This window comes from Ambystoma mexicanum, chromosome 1p (assembly GCF_040938575.1).
Source record: "Ambystoma mexicanum isolate Mex_15411 chromosome 1p, UKY_AmexF1_1, whole genome shotgun sequence".
Taxonomy (NCBI): domain Eukaryota; kingdom Metazoa; phylum Chordata; class Amphibia; order Caudata; family Ambystomatidae; genus Ambystoma; species Ambystoma mexicanum.
Window position 1 is genome coordinate 398,217,159 of NC_090921.1, and position 23,028 is coordinate 398,240,186.

A 23,028-nucleotide genomic window follows, 5' to 3' on the forward strand; every position below is an offset into this window, starting at 1 on the left:
GGATCTCAGATGCTGGAACAAAGTCAAGATCCTTCCTGGCCTAGCCGAAGCCCTACTTCTTTGTCCCCCTACAACGCCGCCCCCGATAGAGCCTTAACCTTCAACTCTTTCGACTCTTGGCTTGATGACTCACTAATTCACCTCACCCCCTTGTGCCCCGCTTCCCCACGCAATGGACAGACCATCCCCCAAATGGATCATGCCCCACCTGAGAAATGCCAAACAACAAAATAACTCCCTTGAATGAAAATGGCAAGCATCTAAATCGGATCTCAGCAGATCCATGTCCGGCCTGCACCACTGTAACTACAAAGCTGAATTCGGAAAGGCCAAAAAAGCCTACTACAGTAAATGAATTCTCAACTGTGGCAACCACAGCAAAGAACTCCACATGATCATATCAGAATTTGTCAAACCGACTTGCATCTCTACCCAATCCACCCCATCTCAATCACTCTGCGACTCCCTCTCCCTACACGTCTGCACCACCGCTATTGACAGGACGACATCCCTTAACACCAAACTGTCATACCTCTCCCCTCCCACCTCCGACCCCTCCTGATCCCATTGCCCCGACGCCCAATTCCCCTACCTTCGACTCCTTCAAACCCATCTCCAGAGATGAGTTCCTTGACCTACTATCTGCCAGCAAACCATCCGGGTTGCCACTCTACCCCTGCCCCGCCTCTGTCCTGAAAGATATATTCTCATCTACCTGCGCAGGAGAACATGCAAGAGCAATACTAAATGACTCCCTCACCTCTGGCATCTTCCCTGATGCCTTCAAAATAGCATATGTTAAAAAGGCATCCCTTACCAGCTTGACCGCATAAACTACAGATCAATCTCCAATGGCAGATTTCAAGTGAAACTCATCGACCGTACAGCAGACTCCCAGCTCAACGCCTTTGTAGAATCCAACAGTAACCTCGGCCCACGCACAATCAGGCTTCAGACCGCGACATGGAACAGAAACCACTCTGATCTTGATCTGGGATGATCTCAAGTTCTCTGCAGACTCTGAAGGATGCGCTGCACTAATTCTCCTTGATCTCTCTGCAGCTTTTGACCCACTGCTCTCAAGTGGATTGTCTCCTTCCTCAGCAACAGGAAACAAATAACCCTCCTCTCCCCTTTTGTCTCAGGTGCTCGCTCAGTGAACACTGGAGTACTGCAAGGTGCATGCCTATCTGGTCTCCTGTTCAACCTCTATATAACCACCCATCCTGGAATCATCCGCATGCACAACATCTTGTGCTACAACTACACTGATGATACCCAAATCATCCTAAAAAGTCCCAAGTTCGGCACCAACACCCAACCCGACCTTGAAACCTATCTTCGTGATATTGATCGATGGATGAAAATAAATCACCTCCTCTTGAACCCTGCTAAAACCAAAATCTGGGTGTGCATCAATACTGCCCTCCTACCTCATCCGCTCCCAGGCCCCCCCTTTGACACAGTAAAAAAAACTAGGCTGGACTATGGACTCAGGCGTAACCCTCTCCCGTCAGATCAACAATGTGTGAAAATGCTGTCACTACCACCTCAAACTTCTCAGACACATCTTTCCCTACCTCAGCTTCCCGAAAAGACTTGCTGCAGTTATATCTATTGTGATGTTGAGACAGGACTATGCTAACTCCCTATGCCTAGGAGCCCCATCATACCAACTCAATAAACTCCAAAGAGCCCAAAACGCTGCTGCAAAACTGCTCCTTGCCCTGGGTCCAAGAGACCACATCTCAGCCGTTCTCCGAACCCTCCACTAGCTCCCTGTCAGATGAAGGGCCACCTTCAAGACCCTATGCATAACTCACTGAGCAGTGCACAAGAATGGCCCATTATACCTACGAGAAAAGATAAAACCATACCTCCCATCTCACACCCTAAAATCAAGCACTGCCCTCCTTCTAGTAATTCCAACCTCTATAAGGATCGGAGGATCCACCTTCTCTACCTTGGCCCCAACTCTGTGGAACTCGCTTCCCCCGCATATTCGACAACTCCAAGACTATATGACGTTCCGCAAAGCTCTAAAAACGTGGCTCTTTCCATAGTAATTGCTAATGAGACCCGAGCAAATTCGCCACTGTATATGCATATTGAGTCACTACAAACGACCCACGCCTGAACTCCGGAATATCGATCTCCTTAGACCATAACTCCACCCAAACACTCCCCCCCTCCCCATATCACTATGCTTACTCTCTGCTCTACACATCACACAATTAGAATGCAGCTACACCCCTCAAATGATTCGGTCTAGCTGCTCACATATGAACACCACCCCATGAACACCTCATCACTCTAATAAAATGCAGCTATATCCCATGACAAAACTGCCCTAGCTACTAACTTAAGCATCCTTCAGGTCTAACGCACCTTAACCCAGTCTGGATGTCCACCTGCCAGACTGCACACATTCAACTGATATCAATACCACCACACCTAATGCTAGGATGCAGCTACCATCAGGCAATTACATCAGCTGCACACATAACTGGTGCACCCATGCACCCTACGACACCTTACTATCTCTAATGACCTAGACTACGGTCCCCAAGGGCGTTCAACCTACCAGCGCGTTGAGGTCATACCAATGATATATAGACCGCTATGTAACTGCCAAATAACATAACATAACAGAAGGGATTCACAGGAAGCATTGCATGTTTGGGTTTCTACGAGTTAGACGGAGAAATGAGGTTTGTAGAGGATTGACATTCCACCACCTCTGGAAGGTCTGGATAAGCAAGTAGCCAGGGGGGGAAAGCCTTTTGCGCGAATGGTGCAAAATCATCAGAGAACCAGGTTTCGGTGATAAAAATGAGGTCGGGATTGTCAGAGGACAGGAGGTCAAAGATGCTGTGCTTGTTTCTTGCTACACAGCGGCCATTGAAAAGAATGCATGTGACTTCATGAGGGGAGGTGGTTTTCATGACGCTCATCGCTGGGAGTGCATCTGTGGACATGGGTGTCCGGTGAGATGGCGGGTGTGGTAGGATCAGTCTGGGCGGTTGTGACTGACTGAGGTGGTAGTGGGGGGTCTGGATGCATGTACACTTTGAGGGTCAGGTGAGAAGATTAGGTCGGTGGGGAGCGGAAAAAGTAGGTGGGTGGTGGTAGGTATGTGAGAGACATGGTGGGGAGGTTCAGGGGAGGAAGGGTGGTGAGTGGACCACTTGTGGTGTGGGGGTTAGGTGGGTTGTTTGTAGTTTGAGTCTGGAGGGCATGGGAGTTTAGGTGTGCTGGGTGAGAAGTCGAGAGCAAGTGGGTGGAGACGGGGAGAAGGAGAGGGGAGGGTCTGAAGGTAGGGGTTGGAAAGGATGGGAGGTTGGACCAATGGAGAAGTGGTGAGGTATGGAGCGTCAAGGGAGAGGGCTGGACACCCTTTCCGCGTTTTGTGGGTTTGGGTGCCAGAAGCGTGTGTGAGAGGGTAGGAGGGTCAGAGGGAGAAGAGGATGTAGCGACTGTTCTAGAAAGGGCGAGACGTGCTACTTTCAGAGAAGGGAAAGGGTATGATATTATGATATGATATGTTGAGGCATTTATAACGCGCCTATACACAAGTGTTTCAAGTATGAAGGGAGGGGCTGTGGGCGGGGTCGAGTAGGGGCAGGGGGTGGAGAGGGTGGTGTGGGAGGTAGTGCGAGGAGTTCCTCAGTGGGCACAGGGATGGCACGGTAATGGCGGGGGACTCGTGATTTTTGGAGCACCAGAGAACTCTGCTGGCTTGTAAGTTTGAGATTGCGCGGGGTGTATGAATGGGGAGTGTGGGGTTGTCCTCAATAGATGCTAGGGGGAGGATGGGTGTTGATGTGTTCAGGTGGGTTGAGGTGTGAGGGATGAGGGATTGAGGCGAGCAGTGTTTGGCACGCCAGAGTGCTCTTCTGATCTTAGAGTTAGAGGTGGAATGATGGTTGTGGTTGGGCAGGGGGGGGTCAGAGTGTATCGTTGTGATGTGGGATATAGTGGGGGTTCACGAAGTTAGGTGCTAGAGTGGAGGATATGCGCCGGGAGGGGTGGGATATGGGGGGTAGGTATGGTGCAGAAAGGCTGGAATTGAGGAGGGGTCAGATAGGTGGTCTTTGTTGATGTGGTATCTCCACCCGGGAGGGGAGGTCAAGAGCAGCCACTAGAATTTGATACACCTGGATAACGGGGAAGCCTATATGTATATATATATATATATATATATATATATATATATATATATATATATATATATATATATATATATATATATATATATATATATATATATATATATATATATATATATATATATATTAAACAGAAGGGTAAAGGTGCTGGGGAGGAGAAAGCTCTCCCACAAACACCTACCAAAAAATGCCCAAGCACACAAGACTTCAAATTGTGTTCAAAATTTCATTTTATTTATCCAAAAAGAGTGCACATAGTATAAAAAGCATACATAACAATACCTAAGTAGACCAGGTGTCATGCAGCACTCACCCACAGCGGGTGGAAAACGCCACGCGTTCCGCTCGACTCGCGAGCTTCCTCAGGCTAGTATGATTCCAAACGTTTGTTTCCTTGTGTTTTTATACCCTTGCACTGAAGTGATTGGGTCTGCACAGCTGTGCAGCTTGCATAACGTAAAAAAAGTTGACAGTTACATAACATGAAAAAAAAAACCTTAACAGTTAATTGTTTAGAACTCTATGGTTCTGATTGCAACACATCCACCATTGTTCAGTGTGTAAATACATAGTTGCCCACATTTGTGAGTTGCCTAATTCCCCATTACTATATTGGGTGTATGCCAGCTGACAATAAGCTATAACAGCCCTTCACCTTCACTTGCTTTACAATGTTAAAAGAAGTGACCACAAGTAAATATATATATTTATATATATATATATAGAAGACAACAGTAAATCGAGTGACCCTAGATGTAGTACCAGCGCCTAGATTTTTTGGACACCTGGATCGAGGGAGAAAGGGTTCCATGTTATTTTTTTTTTACCATGGACTTTTTTATGAAACACTCCACATTTTTTTTATTTTTACTTTTGGAGGGGTCCACCCCAATCCCCCCCATCCCCTTGAATTTTTTATATATTCCCAAACACCCACACCCAATTTATATATTTTTCTAACCCCCCAAAAAAATTAGATGAGTTTTTTTTGGGCAAAATATTGGCGTTCCAAAACCCAGCGGAAAAAACATCCCACGATGAAAGGACATTGTACTGGGAGAAAGGGCCTAACATGGGGGACAACAGTAAATGCAGCAACCCTAGACGTAATATCAGCGCCTAGATTTGGGACACCTGGATAGAGGGAGGAAGGGCCTAATACAGGGGGTACAAGAGTAAATACAGTAAACCTAGGTGTAATAGCAGCGCTTAGATTTGGGACACCTGGATTGATGGAGAAAGGGTCTCATACGGGGGGGGACAACAGTAAATACAGTAACCCTAGGTATAATAGCAGCGCTGAGATTAGGGAGAAAAGGCCTAACACGGGGGACAACAGTAAATGCAGTAACCCTAGGTGTAATAGCAGCGTCTAGATTTGGGACACCTGGATAGAGGGAGAAGGCCTAAAATGGGGGACAATGGTAAATGTAGTAACAGAAAATTCAGTAACCCTAGAGTTAAGACTAATAGTGGGAGGACTCAGCAGGAGCGGTAACAATAGGTTGGAATAGGTTTGTACATTTCACATCATCTGATGTAGGTCTCCTACTTGGTCGGACGCTGCTGGTTGACAGCTGCAGGCACCACAGGCTAACACAGGCCAACGCGGTCTGGAGCTGCCTCTTCGGGAGTTACTATCATTTGCCTCGGGTCCTTCACTACAGGGGCTGCAAGGGCTGGGGCTACCCTGGGTGTTTGCCATAAGTGGGTTACTGAAGACCAATCAGGGTGTGGGGGTGGGATGGGAGGCGGTAGGAGAGCTGGAAATGAGGAAGTGTGTTGAGGAGACGGTCGGGGCAGAGGGAGCGCGATCGGGAGGGGGGGCTCAGAAAACACCAAAAACAAAGCAAACAGGGCCCAGGAGGCTCACCACTTACCTGCAGATGCCAGAAAAAAGTGGCGTGCAGGAGAGGGAGCTGGAGCACAAGGCTAGGCAGGGACCTCAAGGACATCCAATCATGGGAGGGGGGCCCATTAGGAGGCGGGAGGAGGGCTAGCAACAAGGAAGTGGGTTGAGGTCAAAATCTCTGACCCACATAGTCCATCTTGGCCCCATGTTGCTAGTGTCTGTGACATCAAATGTGCCAGGTAATTGTACGGCCAGGGAATCCCCCATTAGATGGCTGCCCTGTGGTTGTGGGCTCATTGGTACTGTGGGCGATATGTCTTGGTCCGACATTTTGTGTCCTGCCTACTTGTGAGCGTTGTCCCTTAGCTAGATGCGGCCGCCAAGCTTGGCACGAGCACCCCACTCCCCCCTTCTTTGGGAGCCGTTGATTTCTCAGCACCACATACCCATTTCGTGTTTCTGGACAGGTTTTCCCTGGTTGTTGTGCGCCACCTGCTACGCAAAGGCTTCCTTCTGCAGTCACGAGCACTGTTGTTGAAAGGCAAAATCCCTGTGTTCTTTGCTCCCCCGGGGCCCTTTTGCACTCACCACCGCAACCCAGGGTCTGTAGCAAGCACTCCGAGCCGACACGCACTCTGGCTGTGCACTCGCGCCGGTCGGGAGCTTCCCGATCAGACCGACTTGGATTCCTAGCCACCGCGGTAATGACAGTGCATGTAGGTTGCTCTTCCCCACCTTCGTTGCCAGTTGTAGTGTCGGCACTTCCGAATCGTGACCGGGTCCTCCGGTCACACACACACACAGGCTGAGGCGCAGGCCGCTGCACAGTAAAGGAGAGGCGGAGACGGAGCACGTTCTCTAACGTCTTTATTCATCGCCCTCTGTTACATGTCTGCCCTTCCCCCTGCGTCACTTCCCTCCCCACACCCTGGTCCAGCCCCTGCCCTCCCCGACTACAATTCCCAATGCCACAGGTTCAAGGAATTTAGAAATAAATGGAAGAAGGAAAGATGTGCCGCCAACCCTGCAGACAGGCCTTCTCTGCCACCTCTTCCACACTTTAAGTCGTCCTCAGTGCCATGTAACTAGAGCCACCATCCCAGAATCCTCGTGTTTTTTCTGCCTGGTGTTTAGATAGCATGAGCGTGAGCTCTTCTCTTTGTGCCTTTGCTGGGCTTTTGCCTTCAATTCATGCCCACATTGGCTTCGCTCTGCTGAGCAAGCGGTTTACAGCAGTAGGTCAGGTGTTTAAAGCTTCTGCTGGACCTTTGGTAAAGTTAAGGATACCGGTCGAGCTCTGTGTGTCCATGGGTCAACCCCAACCATCGCCCTATGTTGGAACCCAACTGATCCCAAAGTAGGCGGGAGGGACTCCCACTTGTGGATCCAGTGGGTACATTTATTATTATTATTATTATCATTATTATTATTGTTGTTGTTATAGTATTTATTGAGCACAGACCTAGCTTTGAGAAGCAATGGAGTGCTTTACAGAGGTATACAGTAATATAGATCAATAACGGGGTGCTTTTCAGAGTTAACCACAGAACAGATATGCAGGGGAGGAGGGGGGGGCGGCGTCTAGTGGCATACTCGACACAAAAGAATCCAACAGTGAAAAAACAAACTCAAAATTACTAAGTGAAGAACAATCCCTCCCTCATCCAGCCAGGCTATGACAAGGTTTCCTTGAAGATCCGGAAAAGGTAACCCAGAACAGAACCAGGAAAACCCACATGCTCGTACATGAACGCAAAAATCAAAAGAAAACAGAAGGACCTTCCGGGTGGCATGAGGGCGATATTAAGGGTTACTGAAGGAGACAATCCAGGTTCATGCAGTCAGAGCCAGTATCGAACAAGTAATAGGAGGATTTAAGATTAGATACCAGCAGGGGGATACAGCAGAGGAATAGGCGAGGCAATGCAGTGAGCAGGGCAGAGCTCGATACACGTGCAGGCAAGAACAGAGAAGGGACTGGCAAGGCAATGCCATAAGCACGGCCGAGTTCAGTACACACATAGGCAAAGACAGTGGAGGGACAGGCAAGGCAATGCAGTAAGCAAGCCAGAGTTCGGTCCTCGGTCAGGCAAGCACAGAGAAGGGACAGGCAAGCAATGCAGTAAGCAAGGCAGAGTTCAGTACACACGCAGGCAAACACAGTGCAGGGACAGGCAAGCAATCCAGTAAGCAGGGCAGAGTTCATTACACACGCAAGCAATCACATAGAAGGGACGGGCAAGCAATGCAGTAAGAAAGGCAGAGTTCGGTACACATGCAGGCAAACACGGTGGAGGGACAGGCAAGGAAATGCAGTAAGCAAGGCAGAGTTTGGTACACACGCAGGCAAACACAGTGGAGGGACAGGCAAGGCAATGCAGTAAGCAAGGCAGAGTTCAGTAAACATGCAGGCAAACAATCCAATAAGCAGGGCAGAGTTCAGTACACACGCAGGCAAACACAGTGGGGGGACAGGCAATGCAGTAAGCAAGGCAGAGTTCAGTACACATGCAGGCAAACACAGTGGAGGGACAGGCAAGGCAGTAAGCAGGGCACAGGCAAGGCAATGCAGTAAGTAGGGAAGAGTTTGGTACACATGCAGGCAAACACAGTTGAGGGACAGGCAAGGCAATGTAGTAAGCAGGGAAGAGTTTGGTACACACGCATGCAAATACAGTGGAGGGACAGGCAAGCAATGCAGTAAGCAAGGTAGAGTTCAGTACACACGCAGGTAAACGCAGAGGGGGGACAGGCAAGCAATCCAGTAAGCAAGGCAGGGTTCAGTACACACACAGGCAAACACAGTGGAGGGACAGGCAAGGCAATGCAGTAAGCAAGGCAGAGTTCGGTACACACGTAAGCAAACACAGTTATGGGCAGGCAGGCAATCCAGTAAGCAGGGCAGAGTTTGCTACACACGTAGGCAAACACAGTGAGGGACAGGCAGACAACGCAGTAAGCAAGGTAGAGTTCTGTACACATGTATGCTAACGACAGTGATGGACAGGCAGGCAATCCAGTAAGCAGGGCAGAGTTTGGTACACACTCAGGCAAACAAAGTGGCGGGACAGCCAAGCAATCCAGTAAGCAAGGCAGAGTTCAGTACACACGCACGGAAACACAGTGGAGGGACAGGCAAGACAATCCAGTAAGCAAGGCAGTTTGGTACATACGCAGGCAAACACAGAGGAGGGTCAGGCAAGCAATCCAGTTAACAGAGCAGGGTTCGGTACACCCATAGGCAAACACAGTGGAAGGACAGGCAAGGCAGTGCAGTAAGCAAGTTAGAGTTCAGTTGACATGCAGGCAAGCAATCCAGTAAGCAAGGCAGAGTTCAGTACACATGTAGGCAAATACAGTGGAGGGACAGGCATGGCAATGCAGTAAGCAAGGCAGAGTTCAGTACACACGCAGGCAAACACAGAGGAGGGACAGGCCAGTAATCCAGTAAGCAAGGCAGAGTTCAGTACACATGTAGGCAAACACAGTGGAGGGACAGGCAAGGCAATGCAGTAAGCAAGGCAGAGTTCAGTACACACACAGGCAAACACAGATGAGGGACAGGAAAGGCAATGCAGTAAGCAAGGCAGAGTTTCCGTACACATGTAGGCAAATACAGTGTTGGACAGGCAGACAATCCAGTAAGAAGGGCAGAGTTCGGAACACAGGTAGGCAAATATAGTGAGGGACAGGCAGGCAATGCAGTAAGCAAGGCAGAGTTTCGGTACACACGTAGGCAAATACAGTGTTGGACAGGTAGGCAATCCAGTAAGCAGGGCAGAGTTTGGTACACAGGTAGGCAAACACAGTGAGGGACAGGCAGGCAATGCAGTAAGCAAGGCAACGTTCAGTACACACGCAGGCAAACACAGAGGGGGGACAGGCAAGGCAATACAGTAAGCAAGGCAGAGTTCAGTACACTCACAGGCAAACACAGTGGAGGGACAGGCAAGGCAATGAAGTAAGCAGGGCAGAGATCAGTACACACGCAGACAAACACAGTAGAGGGACAAACAAGATTGTGCTAATGGAATTCTCATGTGTTCATTTTTGTAGTTTTGCTTACAATATGATGGACAATTCGATTTGTTTTACTACTTATTTGTTAATTATCATATTGGTTTATCATATATGTTCTAATCAATTTTCTGTATACCACTGTTCAGCCTTGAAAACGACCAGTGTGTCGAAACACGTGTCGACTGTACATGATTAAATAAGGACATACACCAATGAAACTTCTCCACTAGCAATATTTGTCATTAATTGTGACAGTGCGGAGCGCATCGCCATCCCATACCCCATAACTTTTGTCTTATCTATACCAACCAGGGTGGATTGGTTGGCGGGATTTGAGTGATTGCAGTCAGCACTTACCTCATTTAGCTTTTAAATGTTTATTCATTGAGTGATCACTAGCGCACAGATATCCAGTTTCGTATCCACACGCCAATCCTGATATTAGTAAAGGAGAATGGGATATTGTTGACATGCTAACTTAGTTTTAAACCACAAAATCAGCTTTTCAAGTGATTATTTTTTAAGTTAACTTGCTAAAATAGGGGTTTTCAATACATTACAAGCTGTAAATTGGTGTTTCATTCTTGTATTGCAAACCTGTCTTTCAGCTCGTCACATTAGAGATCGGATAACACAGAGTAGCGGGTGATGATTGTGCTGTGCTATTGGCACCGCTGCCATTTGCATGGTCTCTCATATATTTTTTTTGTAAACAATTTGTATCGCTTTTTCAAAACTACAACAAATACAGAAAAAAAAAGTGCAATACCACCATCCCCTCCTGATCAAGATGGCAAATCAAATCAGAGTTGCCCACACTGGTAAACAATAAATCTACATTTTGCACAACTCATCTTTGACGTCAGGGAACTTGCCATAATGTTATTGAAAGGATCAGTCAGCCTCGGCCCATTTGTTCCAGATCTTCCCAAACCTCTCGGGACAGCCCTTACAATTGTGCACTGATGCCTCCAATGCCATCCAACTTCCCATATCCAACACCCATTTGGACATTGTAGGGGCCCCATTCACCCCACAGCATGGCAATATTCCATTTTGCAATAATCCAGGCATTGCCATATCTCGAGTAGGTTCTATCCCCCACATTCCAAGATGAAATAGTTTAGCTTAAATCAGGACCAGTTGCGACACCACCTCAGATACCCTGCAGGCAATCTTCCTCCAGAAGATCTCAATTATCAAACATGACTATATGAAATGATAGATAATCCCCAATGCTGTGCGGCAACACAAGAAATTGGTGGCCTCTTCCCGTCCCCAGCAGAACAGAGCCTCCCTGGTGTAATAAGTTATGTACAGTATCTTTAACTGGACCAAGCTGTACCTGGATGATATCACAGTCTGCCAAGGTGCCATAAGGGCTTCTTGCTATTCCTCTGCCAATAAGGGACCCATATCTGCTACCCACTTACGCTGGAGGTTCCTCAAGGGACATCCGCGTTTGCATGGTCTCTTGATGATCTGGTGGATCCAAAAGAGGGAGGGGGGTTATTTGGATTAATGAGGAGTGAGAGAAAATGCAAGCTAGCTTTGCTGTTGTGTTGATGCATAATGACCAGAAGTACCCTGAGCTCTGCATGTGGGTCTGTTTCTAGGTGTCCTGTGTCTAGAGCACACCTAGTTATTTGTGTCCAGAGGGAGCCTTGCATGCCTGTGGTGCTTGGATGCACTGGCTGAAACTGTGATATGTAAGCTGATTGTAGTGGAGTAGCGTTCTGTTTGATATGCATTTGAGGGGGTAATTGAAAAGCTCTGTGCAAGTGGCTTCCTTGTATCATAAGCAATACAATAACCCCAAATGTACGTAAAGAGGATATTGCAAGTCAGATCAGAGTCATGTGACTTTGCAAAGGCGCTCTGCCTTCTACTTGATATGGCCAATACATTGGAACATCTTCACAACATACAAATGGCGGCACTTTATCCAATTTACAATCCTCTTGCTGCGACATCAGAACTGCCTTATTACATCATGATCCTCCCAATTTGACAACACAAATGGTCATTATAATTTTACCCTCCAGTAGTTGACAGGCAGCTCCACTCCTAACAAATACATCCTTTCTAAACGCTGAAAGATGATTCTAGCTGCAAGCCACCTATTGATTGCTTTAAAAGTTGATCACGCTTTATTATTTTGGTATTATACAGAACCACAACAAATACATTTAGAGGGTAAGAAAAGTCACTTTGGCTTTCTGGCATTGTTTAAAGCACTTGCCTGTAGCATAATGCTTTATCTGAGACAGAAGCAAGCTCCTGTGTCTTAGCCTTAAAAATACATGGCAAATTGCATTACCTGTACACAAGTCTGTAAATACTCTTCTTGATGAAACTGATGAAACACTGAACCGGTATGTGTTTTTTGCATGAAAATTCAGAAATATCATTTGGTTATTTGGTTTACTAAATGCAATATAATTTGCATAAAAACAGTAAAAGGTTGGGCATAGCAGAATAAATGTATCATGTACGGCCCTGAAGAAGGTTTTTCTACTGAAATGCATTGGCAATTGTACATGAAATCGTAGCCGATATTTTTGCCTGGCCTCATTGAATATGAAGTAACAATATTTGATAAAGGAAGCACAAAGGGATGTGAATAAACAGTTCCTTTAAGAAAATTATGAATACTAGTCGTTGTGAATACTTATCATAATAATTCTGGTGCACATTCAGACAGTACAGCACACAAGTGTGCAGCCTCAAGTGTGCAGCCTCAAGTGTGCAGCCCTATTTAGGGCCAACTGAGGGGATAACAATAAATACCATGTTCTCAACCTGAGTGTGCAACTTCGTCATGCAATTACTTGCAGGGTAGAATCGAAGCCACAGCAAACAGACCTGAACAAATCAGCCTGGGGAAACAAAACAAGGACAAGAAATGAACTGGGGTAAAACCCCCTAATTCAAAGTGAGACAAGTCAATTGCTGCCCAATGGGCGTGAGCCTCAAGAGGCCTAAACAGGAGAGAAGAGAGATAGAGAGAGTGTGGGGCTCACCTGTCTAAGCTTAACAAACGGCTCTCAATCTTTCAGAGGGGCCATAGCCCATAGTAAACTCCATGGATGGAAAAATGCACATTTCAGTGGCAAGATGCACAGCAGTTGCCAACATGCCGTGCCATATTTAAGGGGCTGAAAAAACAAATTAAGATGAAAGTAAAATACAAGAAAGCACCGCAGTTAAAGCCGTGAATGTTACAAATATACGTTGGAAAATAGTCCCGAACTCTTGCTCCAGCACTATGAAGTGAAGGGCGTTTCCGCCGCGAACAAATGCAATACGAATGCAGCGGCACTGGGAGCGCCAGCCTTCCCCCGCGTGATCCCCTTCACTTGGTGGAAGTTCTGTCCTCTCGGTTCTCGTCCCCCACGTTTGACCATATATCGGGTCCACATGGGCTATGCATTAGCACTTAATCCATCTGTGCTTTAGTTCAATCATGAAAGCTCGACATGAATTAAGGGTTGCATTTGTAGATTTAATTTGTTTTTATTCACCTGAGACTACTAAAATTTGTTATATTGAATACATGTTTCTATTTTTGCTCTGATTTGGCTTTCCTCCAGCCGTTCATTCTAAATGTGTTTAATACTAATTAATTGACTGTGGTGTTCCGCTTGACATGACCTTCCTTTGAATTTTGTACTAGTTCTTTCCCCCTTGTCAGTGATGAAGGGGATGCCCATCTCTTCTGTTTTTGCACACTTAATTAAAACCATAACAAGCTTTTCTAATTCCTTTCTTGTAAATAAAGCTTCCTTTGACACTTTACAGACATAAATTGATAAGAATGTGTTTATTTTGTGCACTGCTTGTGCTAAAGACATGTTAAATGTTAAAGGTATTTGTACGGCGCACCAACAGCAACGGAATTGGTCCCCAGGTGCTCCAGCGGATCTGTAAATGAGTAGGCGGGTTAGTAAGGTGAAGAGAGAGTAGGATAGTGAGAGAGGTGATGTCCTCTTGGTAGCTTCAGTTCGGTTTACACCGTGCACTGAACTTTGGTGCGAGTATTGGATCGATGTCAGTCCTTGTGTGCTGTTGGTACGGCTTATGTGTTGTTTGTTTGTTGTTGCAGTGTGGTGAAGTGCATGCAGCTTTTTCATGTGCGAGAGGTGGTTGTGTGGGCTTTTGCATAAATTAAGTATGCAGAAATTTTGAGCTTTTTTGGTTAGTGGATTGTATGTCTCGTAGCTGACCTTCGCAGTTTGGCTAAATGCCTAGATTTGAGAATCTTGTATGGTGGGCGAGAGGCCCATGTCTCACAATACACTAGGTTTCCCCATAAAATAGACAAAGATGTAGGCCCCACCTAGATTTGGGTGTCCTGCAAGTGGTGTAGAGGCTTAGGTTTCATAGTGTATTACGTTTCACCATACAGGAGACAAAGGTGGAGGCTATACCTAGATATGAGAGTCCTGTATGATAGGAGAAGGCCTGTGTTCCACAGTAAGTGGGTTTCAACATATAATAGACAGAGATGGAGGCTACACCTAGGTTTGAGGATCCTGTAAAGTGGGAGGGGGCCCAGGTTTCACAATACATTACGTTTCACCATACAGTAGACAACGATGGAGGCTATACCTAGGTTTGCGAGTCCCGTAAAGTGGGAGAGGGGCTTAGGCTTCACAATGCATTACGTTTCACCATACAATAGACAACGGTGGAGGCTACACCTAGATTTGAGAGTCCTACAGAGTGGATGTGACACAGTCTAATGTTTACAATTCTAACAAACGTGGCACTTGCTAATATTCACAATTCTGTCTTGATGCGACGCAGGCTAATGTTCACAATTCTATCGAAGTATGGCACTTGCTAACATTCATGGTTCTAACTAAGTGTGGCGCTTGCTAGCATTCACAAATCTATCGAGATGCAATGCAAGGCAACATTCACAATTCTGTCTTGATGCAACGAAGGCTAATGCTCACAATTGTATCTGAGTATGGCAGTTGCTAACATTCACAGTTCTATCTAAGTGTAGCACTTGCTATCATTCACAATTCTGTCTCGGTGTGATGCAGGCTAATGTTCACAATTCTATCTAAGTATGTCACTTGCTAACATTCACAGTTCTAACTAAGTGTGGCGCCTGTTAGCATTCACAAATCTATCTAGATATGACGCAAGGCAACATTTACAATCCTGTCAAGATGCGATGCAGGCTAGTGTTCACAATTCTATCTAAGTGTGGCATTTGCTATCATTGACAATTCTTTCTGGATGTGACGCAGGCTAATGGCTAATAGTATATTAACTGTATATAAAGAAGGAGGCTATGCCTAGATTTGAGAGTCCTGTAAAGTGGGAGAAATGCCTAGGTTTCATAATGCAGCAAGTTTCAGAATATAGTACAGTAAGTTTAGTTTTATAGCAGACACAGATGGTTTGATATACCTATACTTGAGAGTAAATTTATAATGGGCGATTGCTAGTGTTGAGTATTCCATAAGAGAGTGATGCAAGTGGCATTTGCCTGGCAAGCTATGTTCTGAGGTAAGGTAATGTAGAGTGGCAGGGCTTTCTGGAGTACAGTAATTGCTCTACTCCTCACCCATGCCACACTTACTTTGGTGGTTGCTGCTGGGCGACGGCTGGTCACTGGCTTCACTGGCTTCTCCTACTGACACCTGACGACACTGTTTGGAGCTGCCATTGTTGGAGCCTCCCTTTGCCTTGGGGCTCTTAGCCACAGGGGCTGCCGGGAGAGGGCTGCCCTGGGGTGTCCATTATGAGGGTGAGCTGGACCAATCAGGTCGGGTGGCAGGGCTGTTAAGTGGCTGGGGCCAACGAGGAAGCTGGCAGGGGAGAGAGGGAACACACGCGGGTATGGCACATGCCTTGCTTTCTAAAGCACGTTGCGAGTAAAAATTCAGGTGGCGATGGTCTGGGGGCTCTAAGGCACTCACCTTGCCATGGTTCACGATGGCAATTACACAGAAAGCATTACGGCCCACATGACATTAGGCCTGTGTTAGTAAAACATTAAATGGACCAATCAGTTCGGGTGGGAGGGCTGGTAGGCTGGGCTGGGAGGCTGGGAGGCGGGTGGGGCCAACACATGAAAGCATGAATCTATATGCATGGTATTACTCATTTTAATGCACAAACCATTTTTAGATGCAGTTTACTAAACTGCTTAAAGACAATTCTGCAACACAACAGAAGCTGCAAATTATTAATGTAATCTATATTGGTTGTATGTATCAGTAACTGGAAGATCTCTTCCATTATATTAAGTAAGAAGCGGCATATCACAAGGAATAAAATACCCCTCACAGTGCATAAAAAGGATATTGCAAGTCCCCACGGAACGTGTAAAGGGAATTTCTCGTTCCTCTGGTCACTGAATTCCTCTGTGACTTGCAATATCCTTATAACATGTGGCAGGGGGACTTTACCCCATGCATAATGTACAGTGCTGCACCTTATTCTTCTTGTATACAAAACGACAACTACAGAGACACTGGGGCTCATTTGAACTTTGCCGGTGTGGTAATAAGGTGTCAGTAATTCCGTTTACCGGCATGTTACCACACTGGCCTACTCACGTTTGCCGGTGGGGCACCAGACCTAGCTCCAGCTAAGAGCTGCAGGTAAGTCAGGCATCTTACCGGCAAAAATCGCTGGTATTATCAGCACTGGTATTACTGGTGCCGGTAATTATTATTTATTTTTTTATTTGTAATTTCTAGTTTCTTACAAACTTTTATTACAATTTTTTTTTTATTATCAACTTTCCTTTTCAGTCTCTCCATTATCTCATCTTGATGATTGATTATATTCATATTACTGGTGCCGGTAATACCGGCAAATCCCCCTATGGAGTCCAACGGACATGAAAAGGGGATTTACAGCCATAGCTGGCACTCGTAATCTGGCGGTAATCCTGCCGGATGAGTGCCGGTAGTACTGTTTGGTGGTATGTAGGCGGATTTAGCACCCAGATAACACCAACCTCGTAATGAGGCCCACTGTGCTTACCCACAATCTTAACTTGACTTTGTGGACTTCTTTTGGTTGTTATTCTAACCACAAGGAGATGTGATGTAAGGTCTAAATAACAAGTTATGCAGCCAGGTGTCCTACATTCTAATCCTCGATTCCCCATATAACCAAACTCTATGATCCTTTGCACATCTCTTCAGTACTCTGGGCAGAGCCTTTCATCTGGCAGCACTGGGTCCACTCAGGCCACCCTTCTGGGCCTGATTATGTGTTTTAGGGGATTACCTCAGGTAATAGCACCAAACCGAGTTGCCATGACCTAATGCCTGGTAGGGTGTGCATGATTCCCAGTAACGAGGAGCCTTCTGTTAGTCCCCATTTGCAGTTCCATAGGACTCCACGTGCATCAAACATGACTGTGCGCTGTAAAGGCTTTTCTGTGGAGGTAATTACTTCCACACAAAAACAGGCAGAAAAATGAATTTCAGTAACAAAACATCAAGTTTGGCAGAGGGGTACAAACATCGATATTCTAAAGTACGGAGGTTTTATCACTACCACCATACTTAATCATGCCCTCTGTATTTAGCACTGTATGAATTAAACCTGAAATGTATATGAATGTGTGAATAACGTTTCTCAAACAGGCCATAGTGCTTACAACGTTTTAATAAAATACACCTATCATTCCCCACCCCCACACAGCAGGCCACCCCTAATTGGGCTACGCATTCAATGCTCTTTTAACGTGACATATCTTTTTCTCCCCAGTATATTGTCATGTTTGTCGGGAAGGTACTGACCGGCCAGATGCACGAGGTCAACGACGTTCGCGAATATGACATCGACGAGGCTGAGAAAGCGCCCCTTCAGCCTGAGAACGGAGACCTGCGTCACAACAGCGCCCACTCAGGAGGGTACGTACCAGGGGTTTCTACGGTGCCGGGATAAGCATTTAGGCACCATGCACCAATACTTGTGAAGGACCTTGGCTTGTAGTTTGTAATATTTAAAGAAATACATTGTGTGCCTGTTTTGTAACAATTACAATGTTTTCTTTGTTCAGTTACATTACTGCAACAGTATTGCCGTTGGCATAGTCTCTCTCTGATGGTAAACTGGGGGCGTCAATGTAAAGCAACACAATGGGGTGTATCTTTAACCCGAGAGACCCCCCAAAGGTGGAGGCCACTAGACACATGCCTTGAGGGTGCATTGGATAATTTGGCCCTGCCCCTGCTGCAGACAATGCTACTGGAGCAACATAAAAGAACAAATTAGGGGTATGACTGTAAGCTGCAAGAGTCCCCCAACCATGGGGACCCATGTCCCCTGGAGCTCTCCTAACTCCTCCTCCATTCTGTATGTGACAAACGAACATAGGAGCAAAATACACACCCCTGAGATTCCCCCAAAACATAGTGAAGATAGCTAAGAGGTATGGCAGAAGCAGTGTCCAGATGGAGCCGTTCCTAGATTTAGAAACATGCACCTGTAATTAAGCAAATCCATTTTAGCAAAGATTTTGATGATTTCAAAATAAGCATTTCAGCAAACCATTTTGTTTCCAACGTATCCCGGGTCAATTGGCACAAAGCGTTTTATTGTATCACAGGTGGCAGAAGAATCACTCCAAGTCACAGATGCAGTTCAAGGGTTTTATTGATGTCTTTGTGGTCCCCAGGGCCCTCCCTCCCTATTCTCCCTAATCTAACCTCCACGCTAACCCAGGTGTCCCTAGGCCCCAGGTTAGTAGATATCAAAGGTTGACTCCTAAGGCTCCCTCAGGAATCTCCTAGATGTCTCTACTCCATCCAGTGGTTCGTGTTCTACCAAGATATTGGATTGTACATCCGCTTCCCGAACACTTACCTTCCTAAACGCACTCTCCAAAGAAAGACTCAGACTGCAGTACCACTTCCAATCCCTAGCCAATACCTCACCTGCCCCAGCTATCACCTCTATAGTCACCGTTCCTTCCTCACTCCTGCTGGCCTCTTGGTCACCCTCCACCTCCAACTCTGAAATCCCGTGAAAAACCTACACTTCCTTCTTACTGTTCATGTCTTATATTCTTCCTCCTCTACTGGGATTAGTCTTACTTGCCTGGCCAGTTTTGTCCTTCCTTCCCCACCCCGGGCATGTGCGTGTAGTGAAAAGTTATAAGTAGTGGGCTAAGCTGCACCCATTTTCTTCACACGTGATTGCTTCAGAACGGAATGGCGGCCCAGTAAATTAAATGCTTGTATTATGAGGTTTTGTTTTGAGTTTCCCAAGGTAGTTTTACTGGGGAAGGGTGGACACTTCTCCCCCTTTAGTCTCTGGTGGTCTAGCGGGTTCGGGATTCGTTGCATGGGTATGCCTGTACCTTTCGGCGGCCCTGTGATGATTGATCCTTGGTGCATAGACGTGTGGTTCCTCCTGTTTCCTCTCTCTCTCATGGCTGTTAACTGGTGTAGTGAGCGGTGCACGTCTGCAGAGTTGCGGCTTCTCTCCGTGTGTCTCTGTGCTGCTGGCAGGTTTCAGTTTTTTCCGCTAGAAACTTGGGGTGCTGGGTCTGTTTTTTTGTCTTTGGTGTTTCTGCTTGCCTCCTGGACCGGATGAGCGGTCTTGAAAGAAAACAGCGAGACACTGGCAAGTATCCGAATTTTGAGCCAAGGCTTGAGCAAAATGTGGTCTGCATACAAACTGGCACAAGGGTGGGGCACAGGAATTGATGCCCCTTAAATACTGCCGTCCACCACAGGGGTAGGACCGGATCTGGATTTCTCCCTGGTAGGCCTCCCACCCCTGGCTGCGAGGAGCTCCCGTCCCACCTTGGCAACGCCCGATTATTGGCCTTGTCACACAAAGGATAAAATGGAGAAGGTTGATTTAGGTATTTTTAGCCATCGAATAAAGAAGGGAACAAAAGTGATGTTTTTCTCATCCCCAGTTCAATCTTTCAAATTAGGAAAGTGGGGCAAAATACGTTTGCTCCATTTCAGTTATTTTAGCAACATATGTACGAAACCCACCTGCCACTGCTATGCACTGTGGGCTGTCTGTAATGTGGTTTTCTATATGTCAATGTGTTTTTACTCGACTGGAGAGTGCAGAGTGGAGGTTTTCAGTGGCATAAGCAGGATTCGAAATAAAGATTCTATGAGCAACAGCTAAAAGCAGCTCCTGGGTGTCCAGCATCACCACGTGTGCAGTAGCTACAGCTCGGGAACCAGGAGCAAGTACCCAGCGGACCTCAAAACTAACTTCGACATGAAATGCACACATTAGGTTTTTATTCATTGTGTACGATCTATTAGGCTTAAATGTGCACTAGATGGGTCATACATTTTCTTAATTAACATTCTCTTATACTCAAAGTTAATATCGCATATGTATGTTTTTAAGTGTAAAGACTGAAGGGCGGTATCTGTACTTCTGTCCTCTGTATGGTTGGGACAAAAGCACAGAGCACCCCAGTCACGGTTCTCTATATGGTAGAATGGACGAGCAACCAAGACTTAAGCTCTCAGGAGGGGATGCAGGCAGGTTCTTAAGTAAAATGGGTTCCCAAGCCCCACAAAGGAATGTCCACACACTGCTAGGTGATAACACAGCCTCTCTATATAAAATAAGGTTGCTACCAATATATATACATAAATAATAACACTTTGTACTCAGGCAGTTCTATTCAAAGAATGGCAAATATATGCACTCTATATGGTATGATATGATATGATGGGTCATTTATACCGCGGTTGTACACAAGTGTTTCATGTCGCAACAAGACAAGGTAGTGAAGACAGAGGGAGGACAAACAAACGATCTTACTAGGCCATGTGTCATTCAGATTGTGCAGGTGTGGGGCCGAGGGGGAGGGAGATGTGCCAGCGGTTGGGAAGGGGGAAGTGCAATTAGGGCAGCAGTGTTCTAAGTAAGTGCAGCCAGGGCAGTGCGGCTCTGGGTAAGTGCAAGGAGGCAGGAGACTGTAGGGTTACAGATACAGCCCCTGGCGCACAGTAGTCCCAGTGATAGTGCAGGGGCTACTGGTTGAGGAGGAGTCTGGTGCCCATTTACATTATGAGTTCTGAGAGTAGCCAGGCAACTGGTCGGCGCAGCAGACAGGTAGATCAGCAGGGGAGAGAGAGAAAGCAGAAGCGAAAAGGAAGGTGTTGAGCTGCTTCCGGAACCTCAGGTGGTCCAGCTCAAGTTTGAGAGGGGCAGGAAGTCCATTCCAGAGGGAGGCACGTGCAGAGGAGAGAGATCTACCCCCCACTCTCTGCCTGCAGAAGCATCTGACCCTCAGAGAGTTAGAGCTGGCTGAGCAAAGAGCACGAGAAGGAAGGTGTTTAGGAAGAGAGAGTTGGAAATAGTGCAGGGCCCGGCCCCAGAAAGCCTTGTGGACGATGCAGAGGGTCTTGAACTTAGATAGCACCTATACACAATGTGTTTCAAAGCGCTTCAAGGCAAGGGAGGCAACAAGGGAAAATACAACCACATTCTTACAGGCTATGAACAGTAAGGATGTGAAATTAACTATCGTACTCGGCCTGACGACATTTCAGATAGTGCAAGAGCTAAGACATAGATAAGAAAGGGAGGGGGAGAGTGGGAAGGAAATGGAAACAGACAGGCGACTACCATACTAGGCCTGCGACATTTCTGGTAGAGCCGGAGAAAAACAAAAGGTGAGGGAGAGCGGTGCAGAAAGGGAGGGGAGGAACAAAACAAGCAACTATCATACTAGGCCTGACATTTCAGATAGTGCTGGAGGGGTATTGGGGAGGAAAAAAACAGTAATGGGAGGGTGGAGGAAACAGACGAGGTTGCTATCATATTAGGTCCAGGGACAATTCTGATAGAGTAAGTGCATAGAAGAAAGTAAGGGGAGGAGATAGGAAAAGGGAGAAGGGAAAGGAGGAGAGAAAAGAGAGTAAGCAGTCAAAAAGAGTGTAGAAGCAAGAGTGGAGAGCGAATAAAACTGCAGAAGTCAGTAGGAACACATAATGTTGCTAGCCAGGATACAAGATGAAGATGGGAAACGCATGATTCAGGGCCACCACGAGTACAAGATGCAAAGGAAGTCCAGCAGGAGAGTTGAGAAAGACTGATGCACCGTGAATGAATGAAGTCCATAAAAATCAAATCCAGCATTGGCCATAAAACAGTGATGGTGAAGGAAGGCACCAGGTGGGCGGGGCTTGCTAAGTGGTGAAAAAGAGCAGCAGGCAGGAAGGTACCAGGTGAGCGGGGCTTAGGCCAGGTGACATAGATCCACTTGCACCTGCTCCCCATCTGCAATGGAAAAGAAGCTGGAGGGCTCCTTAAGTAGGGAAACAAGTACACAATACTTAAATACAGTAATAAATGCACCAACTGCAGACAGTTTCAAATAGGCATGTGAATTCTTAAGTGAGGTGTAACAGCATAGATTAGGGAAGAAAGGCAGGTTAGTTATGAACAGTGGCAGAATGCTTTCTTTAGACTAGATAAATAATTCTGTGTGAGGATCCCCCACCTGGGCAACCTGTAATGGAAATGTTAGGGAGTAACATATTTTGTCTTTTACAGCCCAGTCCAAAAATGTTCAATAACCCTCTATTTTCTTCTTAAAGTTTCTACCACTCCAAAGTACCTGAGAGGCCACAGGGGAACGGGGTCCAAGACAAATCTGGGACCCATGGATGATTCCTGAGACTAGAAGATGCTCTTCCTAGTCACAGCACATTTGGTGCCTTGCAGGCGAAGTGGCAAAGATTCTCAGTTTCACTTGACGATTCCTCTGGAGGATGGATCCCCTTGGAAGAAGGAGCCGCTGGGATGCTGAATCCAAGAAGAAAAATGCAACCAACGTCTTTCTGAAGTGCAGCAGTTTTTCTCTTTGCAGTGCTCTCCGTTGGTCGACGATTTCTTCGACTGTAGAAGTACTGGGATGATGAAACTTGCTGTGGGCTCCTTAAAGGCTTGTTAGATGAGAACAAGATCACTGGGGACCTTCAGTAACTTCTGCCGGTGATGGGTGCATAG

At 46.5% G+C, this 23,028-nt stretch overlaps 1 protein-coding gene across 2 annotated transcripts in view; it reads left to right on the top strand.

Moving 5' to 3' along the window:
* The window catches only part of CERS1 (ceramide synthase 1), a 306,536-nt gene that overhangs the window by 251,913 nt on the left and 31,595 nt on the right, over positions 1-23,028 (top strand). For both annotated transcript variants that reach the window (XM_069649170.1, XM_069649169.1), the window contains exon 6: positions 17,791-17,936. In XM_069649170.1, the coding sequence (XP_069505271.1) occupies positions 17,791-17,936 (146 nt within the window). The remainder of the gene's footprint in view (positions 1-17,790; positions 17,937-23,028) is intronic.